The following is a 21295-nucleotide window of genomic DNA, read 5'->3' as shown; positions in this document are numbered from 1 at the left end:
TTAGCGATGACTGGTCGTGACGGCGGTATTTATACAGTCTTGCCCTTCTTAAACATACGCGGTTTATTTTTGATATCCATCAGAACTTTACTCTCTCCTCCCCCTCATGCCTCATGAAAAACCTCAACAACTTTGGGATCAGCGTTGGATCCAATGGGAACGTCCTGACACGCCCCCCACTTTCAATAGCTCTGGTTTGACATACGGACTATTATTAACCAAGTCAGCACGCAGCTCGTTTGCGGAATGCGCAAAGTTACCCGAAGTATGTTTGGCTGCTCAAGCATTTCGACAGCCCCGACTTCTTCGTGTAAACGTTGGAATAAAAAGTAGCAGCACAACTTGGGTGATACATCCAAGCCAATAGGTCCATATAACCTACAAGAACCAAACCGCAACTGGATATAGATCGTCACCTGCCGGTCTTTAGAGTACTAAGCAGGTCAATAGATTACATAATGATTAAATTTCACCACCACTAAACCAAAGAGTAGACAACATTAAAAACGACTCCATAAATATATGTAGCTCAAAACCCCTTTTGTACAAAAACGTTATAAATCACTGGGCAATCTCATATGCATATGCATGTGAAGCCTACTTCTTGAGGGTGGAAAGATTCCTGTGGCAAGTTGCGTTATGTAACAGGTCTGTGCATCATCTAAAGAAAACAATAGAATATCCAGTTACCTTTAACAACGAATGGTAGATGTCATCCAGCAAGTTTTGATAGCCTAAGTTTTTTTAAGAGCAAATAAAAAACAACAACAAAAAAAAAACATTACCTCATTTAACATACACGTGTTATTATTAGACACAGTTACCAATACGCAATTAAAAAACAGCAAGAAACAAGGAGCTTGCATAGCCTTTATCCAATCGTTAGTTCTTCAATTCAAGGAGATGGAATGACATCCACAAGGTGGCACTATCACATTATTTTTAGTCAGTAAATGAGCATATTGGAAAATGTGCGTCCTCCAAAGCAAGACACAGGACAAGCGCACAACGCACTGCTGGATATTTTCATGTTGGAAGTTTGATCACATAGCCTACACGAAACAAAACAAAAAAATCTTGAAATGACAACTATTTTATGGTCTCAACCTATTTTTCTACCACCGCGAGATGTCGTGCTTGTAACACATTTTTCATTTCCCCGGTTCTGCAGACTCCACTGCTCCAGATGCGGCCAGAGTGCTAATAGCTTCAGCAATATTAAACAGATCACGTGGAAAGAAATGACTTAGGATGCAAAATGTATGTCAGTAATACAACATGATCATAGATTGGAGGACTGGTTTGAAAATGAGCTCATTAACGATTAAATGAGTTTCAATATTCATATCTGTCTACAGACCCAATATATGTCACGTCTTATCATTCATGAAACCAGATATTTATTTACTTGCAGAAGTAGTCTACTTGGTTGTGCCCTAAGCAAATGCGGGTGCAATGACTGCTGCTTTGCCCTACCCAGCACAGCCTGAAGTCACGGTCGCATCCTGTGAAGTACCTGGATTTTTTATTTTTTGCAGTGTAGGATAGGGGCTGTAATATTCTCACCACAGAGGTAACTTGACAGTGGAGGACAGTGGAGTTCTCAGACAAACACCTCTGATTTAACATTTGACAGACACATGTGGGTAACATGGAGCTGTCAATAGTCTAGGCGCGTCTTTGCCCAACCTTGATCTGATTTACAATGTCCTTACATGCAGTGATTATGTGGAGATAAGTCTTACGACTTTTACTTTTATATACTTATCCCACACATGTAGTAAATCTCTGCAAATGTTGGAAATATAATTATTGTTAGACATGAAAGATTTTTTTACTAAGTGAAAACTGGTCGCTTGCAATGTCCTGCGTAGGTTGTCGCTCAGTGGATGCTTCGCGCTCCCAGAACAGGCAAAGTGGGAGGGAAGCACATTTATTGCAGCACGCGAGTGATGATGTTAAAGCTTGCAGAGCTACAAGTGGTTGCAGGGCTAACCTTAACCTGAGAGGCATACCCAATGAGCTCTCCGAGCACCTCCCCAAAAACTCTGATTACAATCCCTTAATGTTTACACATGACGCGCAAGCATAAAGTCGACAGAGGGACAGAGTCGCCACAGCATACAGGTAGAGCAAGGGAATGGATCTTTCGCTTGGAAATTTTGCAATGAGAGGACGTTCAAAGGCAACTTTTTAGACTGCAGCGTCTGGATTATCATCGCGGGTTTTATTTTTTTATTTTGCGATTTCCTGCACGAAGTGGTCTCAGATTTTTGATAACTGTTTTCACTCATCAGCACAATGTTTATAAGGACAGTTATTCTCATGAATTTGCTAATTGCTCATTGTGACATTGTTCTTTCAATGCAGAGTGCATTTTGCTTCCCTGCACGTCTCGATCAACCTCATTTAGGGAATAATAATTTTGTTAAAAACGACAGGGAGACATTTCCTCAAAACATTCTTATCAAAATTAGTGCATTTGAGCAGGATTTTGTTCTCGATTTGCATCCAGATTCAAGTTTCATTGCGCCGACTGTCACCGCGCAAAGCGATGTTGAGAGCGCAGAGCTGAGCCGGTGTTTCTATTCCGGTGATGTCAACTCTGAGCGGTATTCTTACGCAGCAGTTAGTCTTTGCAACGGCTTGCATGGTGCTTTTGGCTACAATGGCTGGGAATATTTTATTAAACCTGCGATGAATGACACGTCTACGGGAATCTACTGGAGAGATGAGAGAACGCATGTTATCCGACGTCGGACCAACGCGAATCTCAGTGGCAACTCCACATCCAGGTGCGCTGTGGACTCTGTTTTGAACCAGGATGCAACGCAATCACTGGAGAAATACAAGCACTTAAAGGATCTTAATGCGCACAATATGACTGAAACTGTGTTGAAGGGCCGGTCGAAGCGATTTGCCTCTATTCCGAGATATGTCGAGACACTGGTTGTTGCCGACGAGTCTATGGCTAAATTCCATGGAGATGACCTCAAACATTACCTCCTGACCCTGATGTCAGTTGCGGCCAGGCTTTACAAGCACCCGAGCATACTCAACTCCATCAGCATCGTAGTTGTCAAGTTTATGGTGATTAACGAGGCTGACAAGGGACCCAAGGTTTCTGGGAATGCAGCGATGACACTGCGTAACTTCTGCACCTGGCAGAAGAAGCTGAACAAAAACAACGACAAACACCCAGAATATTGGGATACTGCCATCCTTTTCACCAAACAGGTAAGATATCCGCACAGTTCAGTAGGGGGTGCTCTTTTATTTATTTATTTATTGTTGAATGGTATCATCTAAAAAAGGTTATTATTTTGTGTACCGAAAGACCCCATAGTCATCAGCCTAAAGTTATGATGATTATGTTGTGATAATATGATATTATGTTATGGTGGCCATGTAGTGTTTGTTTGTGAACATTTGTCACCCTGTCATCACAAACTGAAATGAAAATCTGCTATTCAACAAGATTGTATAGAATGTTTAGCAGAACAGGTGTTGAGAGTTTTCTGAACACTTTGCCAACCTGGAGCGTGATGGATGTGCAAAAAGTCGAGTGAGGCAGGTTGCAACAGGAGCATCAGGTTCATGGGGTCTGTTTTATGTGCCCTGGAGAAGGTCAAAGGTCAAACATGACCCCGGGATGCTGCCGTCTGCAGGTAATTCACTGTGTGGAAGAATGCATCTGTCAGACACTCACCATAAAATCAATCACTCCCTCATTCTATCGGTGTCCTGGAACATGTTCACCCTGGTAGTGAGCCAGGACCTTGATGGATGTGGATTGGAATGGAACAGTTGGAAGACTGTTTTACATGATGAAAACATATCATGGGGTGATCTTGAGTTTCATTCCCAAACTCAGGAAAAAGTGTCTATTGGTGAGTAGGTCATCACTTGTAACACTGAAAGAGGGTATCTTCAGGGTCTAATCTGCCTCCTGGCAAGCCAAAGACGTATCAGTCTCTGTGATTGATGTTACAATGTTGATAATTGTCTTGATGACAATCATGGCATTCCTAGAATCTAACCACATGCTCCATCACGGCTGGTAAATTTGATTCATAAGCACTGAGACTCTCATGGTTACTAATCAACTTCTTTCCATAAAATCAGACCATGGTGAACATCTGACCAATGTTAATCATCGGACCACCCACTGTTTTCAAAATGAGTAATTCCACCAGGGGGGTTCATTTTCCTCTTGTTGTCTTCCTTAGGGCCTGCTAGGTTTTTGTGCGAGGGTCCAAAGTTACTCCCTAAATTCCTTCAAGTATTACTACCATAAAATAGAGCTGGTCTGACATTCGAGTGACTTCAGTGTTTTACATTTTTTGGTTTAACACATCACAAGACTGGCCAAACAATACAGACACACTTGTACACATGTGTACACCCTTCTAATATGGCACTGAGCAGCATACTGTTGGATACAAGGTATAAGCTGTGGGCCTGTCTTTTTATTTGATACTGTTCACACCATGATAAGCTACGGTGGACATTGTATAAATCTCAAGAACATAATTCCCTACCATCTACATTCAACTGCTTGACACAGAGCAGTATCAAATTAGGTTGCTTGATGATGCTAATGGCCTATGCTTCTTGTCAGTAACGCACCATGTCATTGGGAAGGATGTATTCAATAGACTTAGTCTGATAATCACAGTCATTTGTCGGAGCCAAATGTAGTGCTTAGAACCTAATCTGCCAGTGGCTGGTGGTGATGTAGCTCTCTGAGGGGTGCAACAACAACGGGAAGTGTCCTGTTTCTGCAAGGATCTTCCCCCAGCCCAGCTCCAGCTGTGAGTGATCTAACTTTTCCCCCTTGCGTTCTCCATCCCACTGGCTGTCCCTTCTGAGGAGGCCTGTTTCCCATTATGGATGTTCCTGGAGGGCCTAGTCAGCTGGAGCAAGAGCCTCTGGAGCCCCGGCGAGAGAGAAGAGCCTCCAAATCCCACAGGTCCCTGACACACCTGCCCTCGCCCCACCGCACAACGCCCTCACAGCTCAGCTGTGGCCCGGGGGAGCAGCATCGCGCCGCGCCTCTGTAGCACTGGAACATTTTCCCTTGTGTTACCATACCTTCCTTTGTGCCTGTGTGTGTGTGTGTGTGTGTGTGTGTGTGCGTGTGTGTGTGTGAGAGAGAGAGAGTGAGTGTGTGTGTGTGTGTGTGTGTGAGAGAGAGAGAGAGTGAGTGTGTGTGTGTGTGTGTGTGTTATGATTAACTCATGCCTCATCTTTGCAGTGCATGTCCTCCAATACTCCCAGGGTGTTTTCCATGTTATGAGAAAGTACGGCCACAAGTTCACACACTAAATGCAAATGCATTGAACGGCTCCTGGAAGATATGGGGAACATGTGGAAAGTCATTCATGCTTGGAATCCGGCTTGGGTCAAGTGTGACTGCTGGGGTGTTTTTTTCTGGAGAGGTTGCACAAGGTTCCACGTCTTTGATGCCCCGCATCGAAAGTCGAAATATCTGTGGTTTTGGGTGTACACCCTTTCTCAACCCACACACACACCTTTATAGAGTTCTTGGTCACCACCAGATTAGCACATAATAAAGAAAGCTTTGGGTGCATTGGCAGTGCTGCACGTTTGGCAGTGCCCCTGCATAAGTCATTTTCTCCTTTTGTACCTGTTCTGAAAGCGGTAGTGTGTGGAAAAGGACTCCCGGTGATCCATCTGAAGCTACGTCATACAGAGTTGTAACTGTAAATGCTTCATAAAAACCAGCACAAGCCAGTTCCGTAGCTAAACAATTAACAGTGGGGCAGGCATGGAGACAAAGAGTAATGGTTCCGTCATGAAGAGCTTGTTACATGGACACCATTAAGAGGTTGTCAGTGTGTTAAGGCACGACTTTGCATGCTTGCAGTCCTGTGGTTGATTGATTTTATGTGGATTTTATGTGTCACAGGCTTTGGACTCACATTACTGTTGAATACCCTGTAGTCAGGTGGTGGGTGGATTTTGGCTGTTTGGAGAGAATGTGTGTATGGGGGTGAGGAGAGTTAAAGATTTATCTGAAAGAAAAGAAGAAGAAAGAAAGAAAGACACAAAGAGAGGGAGAGAGAGAAAGAAAAGACCAGAGAGAGAGAGAGAGGAGAATCATTTGAAGACCTAGCAGTTTGTCAATGCACACATGGAAGAGTTTGGATTTTATAAAGGCGTAATGAAAATCATATGTTTGCACCACTGGATGCCAACTGGGTCAGTCCCGCTGAAGGGGATTTTTTCCCCACCCCCAGTTGATTTGTGACTAGTCCTAACCACACCTGTAGGTGGTGGGGATGCAGGAAACTCTTTATGTAATCAAACAATGCATCATAGGTGAGGTCAGGCATTCCCACAAGGATGAATGACTTTGGGGGTTCAAGATTAATTTCCCTGGGCCACGGGCTTTGTCAAGGCTAATTAACTTCAGGCAGACGTCCAGAGGATCATGAAAGCTCGGGATTCTTTATGTCATGGAGGTAGTGTCATTAGTCTGGTATATTTTGAAAGCGATCCAAAGTACCAGACAGGTCACTTACCAGCTTTCAGAAACACTAGAGCACCATCCTGTCAAAGGCATTGCAGAAGTATTAGTTGATTTGTGGAAAGATTAGTGTGGTATTTCCATATTCTTTTTTTCTCATGTTACTGTACTGAATCTGATGTATGGGTCTGACCAAGTGTTTCAATGTAGCAATTGGTATTAGTAACTGCTGTATATTTGGTCAGCAACAGGTTTAATGTTAAATGATAGAGCAACACAAATAATGCAGATAGAGTCCATCATATTGTTTGTCACATGTGAAACCATGACATTTCTGATAATACAGATCAAAACTGGCTTGAGTCTTCTTGTGCAGAACCAAAATAAACTACTGCCTAGAACAATTTTTCAATGTGCAGTCATCTCTTTGTGCAATGTTAAAAAGGCACCACAGACATTCTTGCAAATGTCTACCTTTATAGACAAAAGTGAATCATATTTGACCCCCTTTACTTATAAGCCATCTGTATGAGTGAATAGTTAGATGGATGATCAGTTCAGGGGTCAGATCAGGCCCTCAGGCCCTTAGGTCACTCACTGGGTAGAAACATCAGCTGAGAGCCCAAATGTATTGTAAATAAACTCCAGACAAACAAAAGCCTCTCATATTTTGCCATTATCCCGCAGTAAAAGTTATGGTTTTCTTAAACTCAGATCCACAAGGCATTAAAAGCACATTCATAAATGTTATAAAGTATTCATAACGGATCATAGCATCTGACATGTCTATAAATAGACTACACTTATAAAGTCCTACCCAAACATGTATTATGAAAGCATGCATGGGGTCACATAATGGCTTTATAAAGTCCATTTGTTGAATAAACAGCATTTGTCATAATTTTACCAAGTGGTAAAATAAACATTATTTTGCATTCTGATTCTTCAAGCTTTTTTGGTTTCTACTACATAACACACTATGAGTGCAGTCATCATTGCTATTAGTAGTCGTAGTATGGACTTGTCATGAATACTTTATATCACTTTATGAATGTATTCATAATGCACTATGGATACAAGGCTTACCAAAGTTACTTTCCCGGTCCTCCTCTGTTTCCACACCTTGGCCCTCACGTCAAACACTGAGCTAAGAATGTGGCTCTGTTGCTGCTGACATATTTGAACTCTACAGCTAGCATTGGTGCAGTGGATTTTGGAGAAGAACGTAACTTTTGGCTGTGGTGTTTTTGGCGTGTCCCCCCAAAGGAGGTCAGGCAAAAGCGTGTTTGGTTATTGTTTGTCCTTGGAGGTTCGCAGCTCGCAGTCATCTCAAAAGAAGCCAGAATTGCTGTCTCTAGAAGTAGGTCACCTCTGAAACATTGCTTACTGCTGGGAAACAATGTATCTTTTTGTTAAGCAGCATTGTATGTGTGCATATGCGTGTGTATGTTTCTTTGTTGTTGTTGATAACCACCCCAAACTCTCATATGGACATCTGGATTGAATTTCTCATTGGTCAACAACTGGAGTCCATGAACAATTTGTTACAGTGATTTGGATCTTCTCCTTGGATACACTTTTGAAAAGTTTGATTCATTACTGGCAGGTTGTGTGAAGCAGAGAGGCTTATGTGGTTTAGTCGTTTGATAAGTCATGTTTTCATTTCACAGATAAGTTGCAATGGCTAGATTGTAGGTGTAATTCCTAAATCTGTACATGGCTTTTGTCAATATGATTTGGGCTATCCAAATAAGATAGTGTTTTTGGGAAACTGCCCATAGAAGGTGTGTCACCATGTCCTGTTCTATCGTCAGGAAACCGTATTTATATCAGACAGCTAAACAAACATTTTTTGAGAGGTTTAGTGTTAAACTTGGTGGTAAAAAAATATAGGTCAACTGGAAATTTTGCCCCTCAACTGCAACATTCTGAAGCAGCAGCATTACCTCATGTAGCACCAAAATCAGAAATAAATTTAACAGGCCATCTGGAATCCCTCTCTTTGGATGAAAAATGCTCAGAAACGAAATTCCCTTTTTTGGAGAGCAAATCTCTCTCTTCTCAATATGTTTTTGGTTGGGATTTTGGTCACACGTCAATAAATTCTATGGAAACAAGAGGCGCTTCCCAGAATTCCTTCAGAGTTTGATGAAATGGTGGTCAGGACTGGGCCATCCTTTAAAAAGCACCACAAAGTGACTCCTCAATATCTCTTTCATCACCTAAATTATGTGTATGGCTGTGTCCATTTGGGCATGTGATGTGTGTCAAAGCCAAAGAGCTTATTCAATTGTTTTAGAATTTAGGACCTTTTTAGTGCTGAAATGAGCAATGTACTCTAATCATCCTCTCTGTAAATATAGTTTTGTCTTAGCCACAATGATTATATGAGGATGAAATATCCACACAGTGGTCAACACTGACAGGTTAATGGCAATTGTAGGTCTCAACTCTCTGTTGTTATGATTACTCTTTTCAAGAGTTTTGGAGGAGGTCAGGTGCTAAATGAATTCAGATGGGAATGTGTTTCTGTGGCTGTCTGACTCCAGGCCAGCCTCCACGCTCTGCAGTCAGGCTCAATCAGTGTCTGTGTCTGTTCCAGGACCTGTGTGGAGCGTCCACCTGTGACACGCTGGGCATGGCCGACGTGGGCACCATGTGTGACCCCAAGAGGAGCTGCTCGGTGATTGAAGATGACGGCCTGCCCTCGGCCTTCACCACTGCCCACGAACTCGGTAAGCCCTCTTCCTCTTCCTCCTCCTCTTGCTCCTCGCCCCGGTGAGTCTGATCCACAGCACCTCCATGACTCCTCCACGCATGACTTTGACTCCCCAACACGTACAGGGCCTTGGCTCCTCTTCGTGCTCACCCGACCGACCCAGTTCCCGTGGTTGTTTATTTGAGTTTTTGATTACGCTACCCATCCCCACCGCGTATACACAACTCCTCCCCTGGAGCTCTCCCACCGGAGCTGCGGTCGGACCATGGAGCGAGCGACTAAACATTGGCATGTTTGGGGAAGACTCCAGGACTGACTCATGATGAGTGGGAGTCAGGGAGGGGTTGTGGGCTGGAGGCGGGGGTGAGGGTGGGGGGATGCAGATGGAGGATCAGGGGAGGATCAGGGGAGGATCAGGGGAGGGGAGGAGAGGAGAGGGGAGGAGAGCAGAAAGGGCTGCTAGGGGCACCGCAGAGCTGCTTCTCATGCATGTGGGATTACTGCTGACAAGACAAAACGGAAAATTGGCACCGGTCCCCCGCGCTGACTCATGACTGTGGGGAGACGGCTGACCTGATTCACACAAAAACAAGCCCCGGAGGCCCCGCACTGCCGTTTGGCTCTCACAGGCGACGGCCGAGGGGGGATGTGGCCGGCTGGCTGACTGATTGCCGAGGCTCATCTGTCCTCCCTTGTTCTTTTTTCTCTCTCATCCTTTTATCTCTCTCTCTCTCCCTCTCTCTCCCTTTCTCTCTCTCTCTCTCTCCTGACAGGCCACGTCTTCAACATGCCCCATGACAATGTGAAAGCCTGTGAGGAAGTTTTCGGAAAGCTGAAGGACAACCACATGATGTCCCCCACACTGATCCAGATCAACCGCACCAGCCCTTGGTCACCATGCAGCGCGGCCATCATTACAGACTTCCTGGACAGTGGACACGGTGAGCCTTCATAGCCTTTGTGTTTAGTCAACTTGACTTTTTTTTAAAACGTTTTTATCGCTGACGAGGATGGAGAGCAGTGGTGACCCTCAGTGACCCCTCAGACACATTCTATTTTCTCTCCTCACAGCTTCAGGTTAAGCGCCAAACGCAGTCACTTAAAATAACACGTTCCTCTGGAAGATGTAGTTGTGGAGTTCCTTCCTCCGACAAGTAGCTGTGGAAAAAATCTCAAGCTCCGACCGTCATTTGCTCGAGTTAGCTTCCCTGAAACAAGGCCGTGGCACGAGTTAGGAGGTGTAATATCCACCATGAATGTTGCTTGAGGTGAGAGAGCATAGCAGACATGGGTGGCTCCATCATAAAAACTAGTCATGCATAGGACGCACCCACACAATTGGCACAGCGACACCTCCTGCCCAACTGAAGCAGGGGAGTTTGACCTTCCTGAAGATGATTGCAGTAGGGCTGTTCTCCCGACTCAAGCCAGCCATGCTGTGATGCGAAGCTCTGCAGTCTCTCTTCCATGGCCACTGCCAACCAGGGCAAACCACCATGTCTGGCTCCCGATCTCGGCAATTTGGGGAGCGCATGTGACAAGCTGTTATTTTCGAGCGCCTCCATCTGTCTGAAATTAGACGGGGTTATGACAGGCAACCTGCTGCGGTTGTGGGTCCTGCTGGCAGCTAGGTGTAGTCCGTCCGAACTTTCTCACGCAGGTTAAAATAGCATCTTGGCCGGGTCAGGTTTTTTTTGTGTTTGTTGTTTTGCTCTGATAGCAACAAGGGGAATGTGATTGTTGCACCTCATTACTGCCACTGCGGAAAGTCGTAAAGAGAAATGGCCAGACACACACACACACACACACACACACACACACACACACACACACACACACACACACACACACACAATCACACAATCACTCACACACACTCAGACAAGCCCTTCAATTTGTACGGAAGTGCAGAATGATATATCAGATGTTGTCCTCTTAGTTTTTCAGTATCAACATTGTATGATAATAAACCCTTCTCACCACAAATCCTTTGGTGATATTTCATTACAGTTTCTTAAAATAAGCTTGACATTCAAGAGCACTTATTCACTGAAAGGGTCATGTCGTGTTCATTCTTATCAGTGAAATCCAGCACTGTGCATGGAGTCTCTAGCAAAGTTTGTTCTGCCCTCTCTGGCCAGCTGCCTTAGCCTGGATAAGCAGGATAGCGGTCAGTATAAAGGCTGAAAGAGTTGCTGTCTATGAACCAAAAGAATGATGTCACAGTTGGGCTGTTTAAATCAATCACTGAATCATTGAATGATGTCAACATTGTGCAGAGTATTCATGAATTCAGAGACAAGGAGAGGACTTGTGTTTATATACAGTAGGGTGTGATGGGCAGGAGGGGTGTTAAAGCAGTACAGCTTTTAGAGGCGTCAAGAAGGCATGTCTTGTCTTCAAAGAGACAAACATCTGACAGACACTGGCTAAGATGCCATGGACTTCGTAGTGTACACATCAGTGGCGGCTGGTGATTAAAAAAATAACGGAGGAAGGAATGTCTGCTTGATTGGCGTTAGTGGCAAATGTGAGGTTGTGATGGTGTTGGTGGCATATGTGAACAATAGAGTATGTAGGCCGCCTATCCAGACACATTTATGGCAGCAGTATGTACTATGTAGCAGGGGGGGGGGGGTCTGACCTAAGGAGCTAGGCAAGCATGCAGCAGCCAGAAAAGTTGTGGGTTCAATTCTTGGCTTCAACCATTGTGCATTTGAGCAAGGCACTTAACCCCAAATTCGTCCAGGGACAATGGACTTTGTAATATAATTTAAATATATAAGTCACTTTGGATAATAGTGCTAAATTAATAAATGTAAATGTAAATAAATGTAAATTTAGGTCTGGGAAGTATGAAATACTGTTTTCCAGATGTGAAAAATTACGGAAAGTCTGGAGGTTTTGCTCAGTGTAATATATTGGCAGAAAAGTCTATAATAATAAAAATAGACACTTGTTTTATAAAACCATGTAACTATTTACCATTAAAAATAGACCTTAAATGTGGCTATTTGTAACATGCTATTGTTTTTAAAGCCAAATCGCTATAATTTAAAGACAGGTTGTAATAGCTAAGTGGGAATTTATGAAAGCATAACTTGGATGATTATAACAACGCATAACTATCCCAAAATGTTTTATCACCAAGTGAACTGTCCACGTATGTGACAGGTCAGCAGTAGGCTATGGCTGATTGTTTTCTGTGCTAACGTTACCAGTTAGCCATTAGTAGCCTATTTGTCTGACTATGTAGCATTCAGTAGCCTACACTAGCCTTACCGTCTTGTTTTGGAATATGAATTTTTGGAGCTGGTCTTCCTGCTTTGATAAACATTCATCATACATCAGTGTATTCACAGTGTATTTGAATGTATAAAAGATTTGAGATTGTCCTCTGATTCCATTGTACTGTTTATTTCACGAGCAAAAAACAAGCTTTCCGTTCAACATAAGATTCGTAGACTGCAGATAACGTTCTTGAACCGTTGCCGCTAAAAGCAGCACCCCCTATCGCAATTGAAAATTACTGTACGGAGGAGCTTCCTCCCTTGGCCATTGAAAACGACGTGATTCACGAGCCGCTGGGGCCCGAGGCGTTTATAATGGACTTCAATGAGGGGCTTGAGGAGGAAGCTCCTCCATACAGTAATTTTCAATAGCGATAGGGGGTGCTGTTGGCATTTTGACCTAGGGGAACGATTTTGTTCATTCAAAGTGTTAAAAATAGTAATATTAACAGTAATTTATCAGATTAGTAATTCACTTTATATATTTTTTATTTTTCTCTGAAATTTTAGGGAGGGTGTTCCTCCCTTTCCTCAATGAAGGAGCCTCCTCTGGTACACATATGTTAATACCATATGGGAGCCTCTGCACAAACACACACACACACACACACACACACACACACACACACACACACACACACAGACACACACACACACACACACACACACACACACACACACATAAGCATACAGGGATTGTCTGATGTTTGAAAAGAGAGAGGGAAAAGGCAAACATTTGTCTGACATAACTGTTTATTTGAACAAAGGCTCAAGAGGAAACCGCAGATATCAGAAATTTTTTACAGGCATAACCCAAGGCCACACAATTCCCCAAGCTTATTATTCAGCTCTGCTTTTTTGCTCTTGGGATCAATCCTTTGAATTAAGAACAATATACAACATAATTACAAAATATAAACATTGAGTGAAACATTATGGTGTTCCGTTTTATGACGTTTACTTAAGTAAGCAATATGTAATACCCTGTAATAATACTTTAAACACCACCAGCATTTTTAATAAAAGTAGATACTATTTCACATTTGAAGTGCAAACCTGACTGTAACCAAAACCTCATGCAGCAACAACATGCATTAACATAAGTAAACTAAGTATAGGTTAATTGACTATTAAATACATTTATTAAGGACACTTTGTAATGTATCAGAGAGTTAGGTGTGACCTAAAATTTATTTTGGAATTAACATCAAGTCTATAAGCAAAATTATACATTTTGCATGTGATTGCATTATTAATCAATGCTGTAATAAAGTGAATATCTACTATACCCTCTTCAAAAGATAATTTGTGTAAAAATGAATTGACATTTATGTTAATATATGGCCAGTGGTGCTATGAATGGGTTGATACTGTACTTTAGTAATACTATATACTGTATTTAGAATAACACTGAGTGACGTGTAGCCATAAATCCACATGGTATGTGATTGGTCCACAGACTGAGCCTTCCTTATGTCTTTGCAGGTGAGTGCCTGCTCGACCAGCCGCAGAAGCCTCTGGCCTTGTCTGAAGTGCTTCCCGGCGTTTCCTACAGTCTGGACCGCCAGTGCGAGCTGGCCTTCGGCACTGGCTCCAAGCCCTGCCCCTTCATCGAGACGCCCTGCAACCGGCTGTGGTGCACGGGCAAGACCCGTGGCCAGCTGGTGTGCCAGACACGCCACTTCCCCTGGGCCGACGGCACCGCCTGCGGCGATGGCAAGCTCTGCCTGCGTGGCGTCTGCACCGAGAAGCAGGACGTCACAAAGATTAAGGTGAGTGGACTGGAGGGATGTCCACCCAACAGGTTGTGGGACCGGGACACACAATGCATGCATGTGGTAAGGGCTAGAATACTTCGATTATAAAGCAGACATGCTAGACTATACAAGAAATTCATGCTTCCACCCGTCTCTGCGCCACTTTGAAGTCAATTCTGTGCCTGTGGCGCCTTCCAGCAATCTCATTGTCATGAGACGCGTTTCCTGGAACTGTCACGGCAGTGTGATATTAGCCAAGTGTGTATTACAGAGAGTCAGCGCGCCAATGCCTACTTGTTACCCACTACCCCCACAGAAACAGGGTTGTCTTTGGCACGTCACTAAAACACAAAACCTCTGTGATGAGAAAAGAGAAGCCCAGCACTCAGTGCTGACCCGTCCAGACACGTTTCTCGTCTCTCCTCAGGTGGATGGCCGATGGGGGAAGTGGGGCGCCTTTGGAACGTGCTCCAGGACCTGTGGAGGTGGGGTGCAGCTGGCCAAGAGGGAGTGCAACAACCCGGTGCCTGCCAACGGGGGCAAATACTGCCAGGGTGTGCGGGTCAAGTACCGCTCATGCAACCTGACACCGTGCCCAGACACAGGTGAGGGCCCAGGCTCCCAAATAAAGTTGGCTTTTTGGTTGTTGATGTTGTTGCGGACATGTTGGTATTCGCCTTGAACTCAGACAGCCCTCATTCATAGGAGAAAGTTGCCTTGGATGACCTGATTGGACAAAAAGTCAATTTTCCGCAAGTGGAAAAGCCTATTCGGCCTTTTGCTCATAAAAAAGTAGGCTGATTTGTATGGCTGTCAGTTTATCTGTGTGTGTTTTAACTGAAGAATGCCATTTATGTGGCTATATCACAGTAATGGTTACCTCATTAAGCTGACAAAATGATTTCAAGGTTTAAGGGTGAGACGTACATTTTTTTGGCCTCCTATTTGCATAAACTACTAGCAGCAGATACCCATCAGGGAAATATGAGGTTGCAAATATGTCTGGTTTTGCCCGCAGGTTGCTAATGGAAAAGCTTGAGTAGTTTATAGATTCAGACTGACAGAAAAGATTGCGGTGACCTTAACAGGACCTCACATTCCCCCCTTGAGTTGCGTTGCGGGTGCTGGTGCCCTTTGACCTTTGTATTGCTTGACCTGTCCTTCCTCCTCTGCACAGGCAAGAGCTACCGGGAGGAGCAGTGTGAGGCCTTCAACGGCTTCAGCCTCAACACCAACCGTCTGACTCCGTCCGTGGTGTGGGTGCCAAAGTACTCGGGAGTCTCGCCCAAGGATAAGTGCAAGCTCATCTGCAGGGCCAATGGCACAGGCTACTTCTATGTCCTCGCCCCCAAGGTAAGCAAATTGACACAAATCCTCTTATCCATTCTTTTTTAAAACTGTTTACATATCCTGTTGCTTGTTATCAATCTTATAGTTGTCACAGCCATGTGGAAATTGGGCTAGAACGGCCAACACTGGTTCAAGCTGATGTCAAATATTCAGCCAAAACCAGCATGTACTGTAATTAGAACTAATTGAGCTTGATGACTTATTACTTGCCCCTAATAAAGATTGTTTATGACCTGTCTGACGTCCTTTGACAACAACTAATCTTTGTTGCAGTTTTAAATGCATTACAATTAGTAAGTGAACTGTTTACAACAGTACCTGCTTAGATCTACTTTTTTCCCCGCTACAACAAACTGCTGAACTGCATTTTAGTGGGCCTCTATGTTAAACAATTCCTTGGACATGACCCATCTGGAAAAATATTTACAAACTCCTTGTTATTAAATCCAGGACATCACCGATGATGTTTACTAGAGAACTAGCAAACAAAATGCACTTTGGCAGAAAAGAAAACAATTATGAGAAATTATGGAAGCCTGTAAGAGTCTTCCGTTGCACGTGGATAATGCACTGTGTGTCTGCATTAATGATACAAAACCTTTGGCAGACACATCTCCTTCACATGCACATGGAAGCCATAGCTCCTTCAGATATAAACAGGACTAAGAGTTGATTAAGAGACAAACAGATGGAGAGAGATAGAAATAGTAGGAGCGTTGTTTTTCTCAATGTACAGCGTCAGCTGCAGTTGGCTGTGTAAGATTGTGTAAGTAGGCGAACTCTATCATGAACAATAGGGAGAGGGGCTTGTGTATGTGTGTGTGAGTGTGTATGTGTGAGTGTGTGTGTGTGTGTGTGTGTGTGTGTGTGTGGGGGGGGGGGGGGGGGGGGGGGGGAGAAGAGAAAGATGAGAAGAATCAAGAGAAAAACTTAGAATCAGAGGGAGGGGGAGGGCTACATCGTTCATAGATACAAGGGTGAGGAGTGAAACTTTGCAGCAGCATCAGAGGTATGTGTCTTCAGCCTAGCCTGTAGAGAAGGAGGAGGAGGAGGAGGAGTTGGGGGGGGGGCAATGTCAGGAGATGGTGACATAGAATAGGGGCCCTTGATCTCAGATCAGTTGGATGAGGGCCACGTCATGCCCAAAAGAGAGGGCAATCCACCACTTTGTGGACCAGGAGAGTGAATGCCGCTCAGCTAGAACAGGCAATAGAATATGGATCTGACTGGGTACTGTTAAGCACAGCCTCGAGGAGATGGGCATGCCAAGAGTTGCCCAGGTGGAGCTCACTGACCCACTGCTAAGCTGGATGGGCTTCACACTTTCGTCCCACTCTGACCTTGGCACGCACATGCTGACCTGGCTGACCTCACAGGGGTGGGATGCGATTGGCTTGTGCTGTGCGAAACATTTGTAAACTCCTAATATTTCAAAGACACGACTGGGACACTAGCCACATATCTGTTCACAGACAAAAGGAAATCATTTCATAAAAAAAAGTCAAACTGTTGGCCGGTTATGTGAAATGTAGCCAGACGCCGATATTTGGAAAGGGGTCATATTTGGTATGTGAGCTTCACAAATCCTCTGTGGCATCTCTGAAAAATGTAATAAAAAGGAGATATCATATCTGCTCTCCTCTCCTCTCCGCAGGTGGTGGATGGTACGCCCTGCTCCCCAGATTCCTCCTCGGTTTGTGTCCAAGGAAAGTGCATCAAGGCTGGGTGTGACGGCAAATTGGGCTCCAGCAAGAAATTCGACAAGTGTGGAATCTGTGGGGGAGACAACCGAAACTGCAAGAAAGTCTCTGGCCTCTTCACAAAACCCATGTGAGTGAACTCAGATGCGCTCACACCCTTTGGCCCGATTCGCCTGTAACCTCCCACTGCAACCGACATATTGCATTAGTCATTTCCCTGCTAAGTCTATAAAACATCCTGACGTAATGTTGTGTGCTCTGCTTTTGTGTGTCGCCTTCGTTTCCCCCAGACACGGCTATAACTTCGTGGTCATGCTCCCGTTGGGTGCTGCCAATGTCGACATCCGGCAGCGCGGCTATAAGGGCATGGTAAACGACGACAACTACCTGGCGGTGAAGAACAGCAAAGGCGTGTACCTGCTGAACGGGAACTACGTAGTGTCGGCGGTGGAGCGGGACATCCTGGTGCGCGGCAGCCTGCTCCGCTACAGCGGTACGGCAGGCCTGTCCGAGACGCTGCAGGCGGTCAAGCCGCTGGGCGAGGCGCTGACGGTGGAGGTGCTGTCCGTGGGGCAGATGACGCCGCCGCGCATTCGATACTCCTTCTACCTGCCGCGCGAGACCAAGGAGGAGCGCGTGCTGAAGAAGGAAGGCCGCACGCGCGCCCAGAACAGCGTGCTGGCCGAGGACGGTGGCGGCGGCGGCAGCGACGGCAGCGACAGCCCGAGCAAAGCCGGGGACATTCTGAAGGAGAAGCTGTCGCCGGCCTTCACCAAGCAGGAGCCGGTGCCGCCTGGCAAGTGGCAGGCCTCGGGCTGGGACGAGTGCTCGGTGTCATGCGGCGTCGGCTTCCAGCGGCGGATGGTGCAGTGCCTGGGCGGCGACGGAGGGCCGCGGACGGACTGCGAGGCGGCCCAGCGGCCCAGCGCGCTCCGCTCCTGCGGGGACCCCTGCCCAGAGTGGGACGTGGGCAGCTGGTCCCCCTGCTCCAAGACCTGCGGCAAGGGCTTCAAGAGGCGGCCGCTGCGCTGCACCGCAGGAAGGGGACTGTTGTTGCCGCGCGAGCACTGCGCGAGCCAGCGCAAGCCGCAGGAGCTGGACTTCTGTTCACTACGGCCCTGTTAATGACCTCTATCCCCTCCCTTACCCCATCCCCAAACCACCACCACATATGGACTTGTCATTTTGTTAAATGATATATTCAACAAAAAAAAAGAGAAAAGGAAAAAAGAAAAGACAGAAACACTAAAAAAAAGAAAACAGAAAACGATCCAGAACTGTGTTCGTTCTGGTGCATACATTTTCGCATCTGCCTGCAACAGGGATAGACACGAGGATGATAAAAACAGACAGCCTTTGAGAGGGGCATGTGAATAACAGACAGAAGGAGGAGCGAGTAACAAAGCACAGAGGTAAAGTAGAGCGCGGAGTCATTGATGTTCATTTCAGATTTCAGCACACCAAAGTCTACCTCTGGTTGTAACAGGAGAAAATTATGTTCTTTGCCCATATTTTTTTCTGCCTGTAGAAACCAGCAGTTTTGTTCACAAGTCTAACAGTGCCCAGAGCCTAGTAAGAAACTGAGGTATCATCTTAAATCCAATCCATTCTAGAGATATTTCCACAATGTTGTAGAAAAGTGCATTGTGATGCTATAGTAACCATCCAAGAAGTTAGTTTTAGGTATTGAGTTAGCATGGTCCTGTCAGCTGCTGAGCCCATAACCCTTGGAACATTCTACTCCTGTGAGTAAGTGTCAGCAAGTAATCAATATGGAGGGACAACAGCAGCTTTGTGTGCTATCATCTTCTCAAACATAAAAAAATGGATTTGGTGTATTTCTGGAACATTCCTTTAAACAGATAGGAGTCTAAGTGAATGCCATTGTACTGCAAGTCTGGATGCAGTGGGTACTTGTTCAATACTCTCTGGTTTGTGATGGACAGAGAGAGATAGCTGTGGCCTTCTGTGACTGGGACAGGGTAATATATTAACAGGGTTGTGCTCACTGCCCATGAAGGCTCTTTCACTCCACGAGTTAATGATCTCATAGGGGCCGATGGAGCAGGAGTTACTTGCTTCAGTGGTGTCGGTCATGCATTTGGGTTAACTGAGCTTCAAACAGCTCGGCTAATAAGAGCATCCAAAGTCCTGGAGAGTGCTGAGAGTTCAGTCTTTTCCCCAGAGGTTGGGGAGACTGTGCAGGCATGAGGACCGTGTGTATGTACACACAACGAAGTGTATGCCTCGGCCATTTCTCCATGGCACTGTTTTGACATGTTATTGATAAATGGGAGTCCTCCATATTTGATCCCTGCAAATAAAACTGCAGAGCTAACCTTTTTGTGTGGTAGTCTCACGAGACCTGACAAGAAAACTTCAAAGAGTATAAGTCATGGAAAGAAACACAGACCAGACAAGCCACCCCAAATCCCCAAAGATGAAGCAGGTCAGGAAATAAACATTGGCCGCTCGGACGTCTGTGTTGTGTCACACAGCATGCTGCGCTAGCACATTAGCTCCCTGAGGATGACTCCCCATGTCCCTTCTATGTGCCTCATTCCCCTTCACCATCACTGAAACCCGGTGGGGCTCTCTACCTACCTAGCTGTAGATTGTAGCCAAGAGATATGCCATTAATCATCCGGTTTGAAGCCTCGGGTCCTCCTTGTCCCATTCTCAAAGTGTACTTAGCGGTTTGCTTTTTTATCGGAATTGTCCTCTGCTCCTCCTCATGTTATTATTGAGCCAGCAGTGCAGCTGCTATAATCATGCCCTGTCTGGTACAGTTGCCATAGTAACTAAGTTATTACTAGTAAAACGTTTTTGAGAGGTGAGCGGTGGCGATGAGGCTGTACAGTGTGTATGTTTGGTGTCCACAGCCTTTGTGGTGAACTTGTTCTTTTGTTTCGCAGTTATTGAAATCCCTGTAATCCATCATACAGTACATATACGTTTTCATTTTGTTTTGTGCGGTTCTTAAGAGGGACCACATCGTCCATCTAAAAGATGGTTCCTGTATTACTTGGAATGTTTTTATTTTATTTTCTTTTGCGCTTTTGTACTGCAAAAGATTTCAACGTCCTGCATGGGCTGCCTTGTATACCATGTATACATCCATCTGGCTGTGCACAAATAAGTCATGTAAATACCTTTTTATGTCTTGTTATTATTTTTTTTTTGTTTACGCTGGCATTTTGAATGGTCTTGACTTAAAGGTATTTATTCCAAATAAAAAAAAACATTTAGAAAGTTCACTTCACATGTTTTTTTCTGTATTTCTTTCATGTTAACTTATGGGTGAGTTTTCATGACTCCTAGCACTACAAAATAGTCAATGAACAATGTAAAAAGAGGAGGCATATAGGGTCTTTGTCAAACACTTCATCAAGTCCTAGGACTCTCTCCATGGTCCTGTCATTAAAAAGATCCCCATATAGAAATAAAGCACTCGTTAAGCCATAGATTATGTCATAGCCTGGGTGTTATTAGCCTACTTGTCAAATGTGTGTATTGTTCTATTGCATGACAAACAAAAGGTTTGTCATAAATTGTTTGTAAGAGAGAGCCAGCCAATCAGATGGTGGGAGAGGAGCGAGTGAACAAGTGTAAAAGAAAACAGACTGCTGAAGCGATCCTGCCCAACAGCTGGAAAAACCCATTCCCTGGCCATATATGGAAGCTTGACTTCATTAGGTGAGCTGTATACATAGCCATTGGGGAGAGCGGTGTCACGACTGAGCATTGTGATATTAAAGTGGACAGGGCTATTACATCAAGCTAAAGGCATTGTTTAGTCAGTGGCCATAAGAACGTTAGATTGGTCCTGACCTACTTAAGAAATGTTAGCCATGTAAAAGGAGAGCTAGAGGCCCAGTCTGCGTGAGATGTTTTGCTCTCGCCCCCAACTCCACTCCCTCCCCCCCGGTCTGTTCCCCTCTTGTTTTAGTCGTGTTTTGGCACGCTGTCTGGGCATCTGGCTTGGA

At 44.9% G+C, this 21295-nt stretch overlaps 1 protein-coding gene across 1 annotated transcript; it reads left to right on the top strand.

Annotated features, from left to right (window-relative positions):
* The first annotated feature begins 2116 nt into the window (after positions 1 to 2116).
* adamts15a (ADAM metallopeptidase with thrombospondin type 1 motif, 15a) lies at positions 2117 to 20565 on the top strand. Its single transcript, XM_076274618.1, has 8 exons — positions 2117 to 3237; positions 9096 to 9228; positions 9986 to 10153; positions 13988 to 14274; positions 14687 to 14864; positions 15437 to 15612; positions 17264 to 17439; positions 17600 to 20565. The coding sequence occupies exons 1-8, from the start codon at positions 2302 to 2304 to the stop codon at positions 18432 to 18434; spliced, it is 2889 nt and encodes a 962-aa protein (XP_076130733.1). The 5' UTR covers positions 2117 to 2301; the 3' UTR covers positions 18435 to 20565.
* Positions 20566 to 21295: the final 730 nt, after the last annotated feature.

This window comes from Alosa pseudoharengus, unplaced genomic scaffold, assembly GCF_046254945.1.
Source record: "Alosa pseudoharengus isolate Yale_2024_CS ecotype anadromous, Long Island Sound unplaced genomic scaffold, YU_APseudo_1.1 YU_APseudo_1.1_scf_8, whole genome shotgun sequence".
Taxonomy (NCBI): domain Eukaryota; kingdom Metazoa; phylum Chordata; class Actinopteri; order Clupeiformes; family Clupeidae; genus Alosa; species Alosa pseudoharengus.
The sequence above is the reverse complement of the archived record's forward strand: the minus strand, read 5'-3'. Positions and strand labels throughout refer to the sequence as shown.

Coding starts and splice junctions, on each gene's coding strand:
- adamts15a (XM_076274618.1), top strand. CDS start 2,302: ATGTTTATAAGGACAGTTATTCTCATGAATTTGCTAATTGCTCATTGT. Junction 10,154..13,987: donor CTTCCTGGACAGTGGACACG/GTGAGCCTTCAT, acceptor ATGTCTTTGCAG/GTGAGTGCCTGCTCGACCAG. Junction 14,275..14,686: donor AGGACGTCACAAAGATTAAG/GTGAGTGGACTG, acceptor GTCTCTCCTCAG/GTGGATGGCCGATGGGGGAA.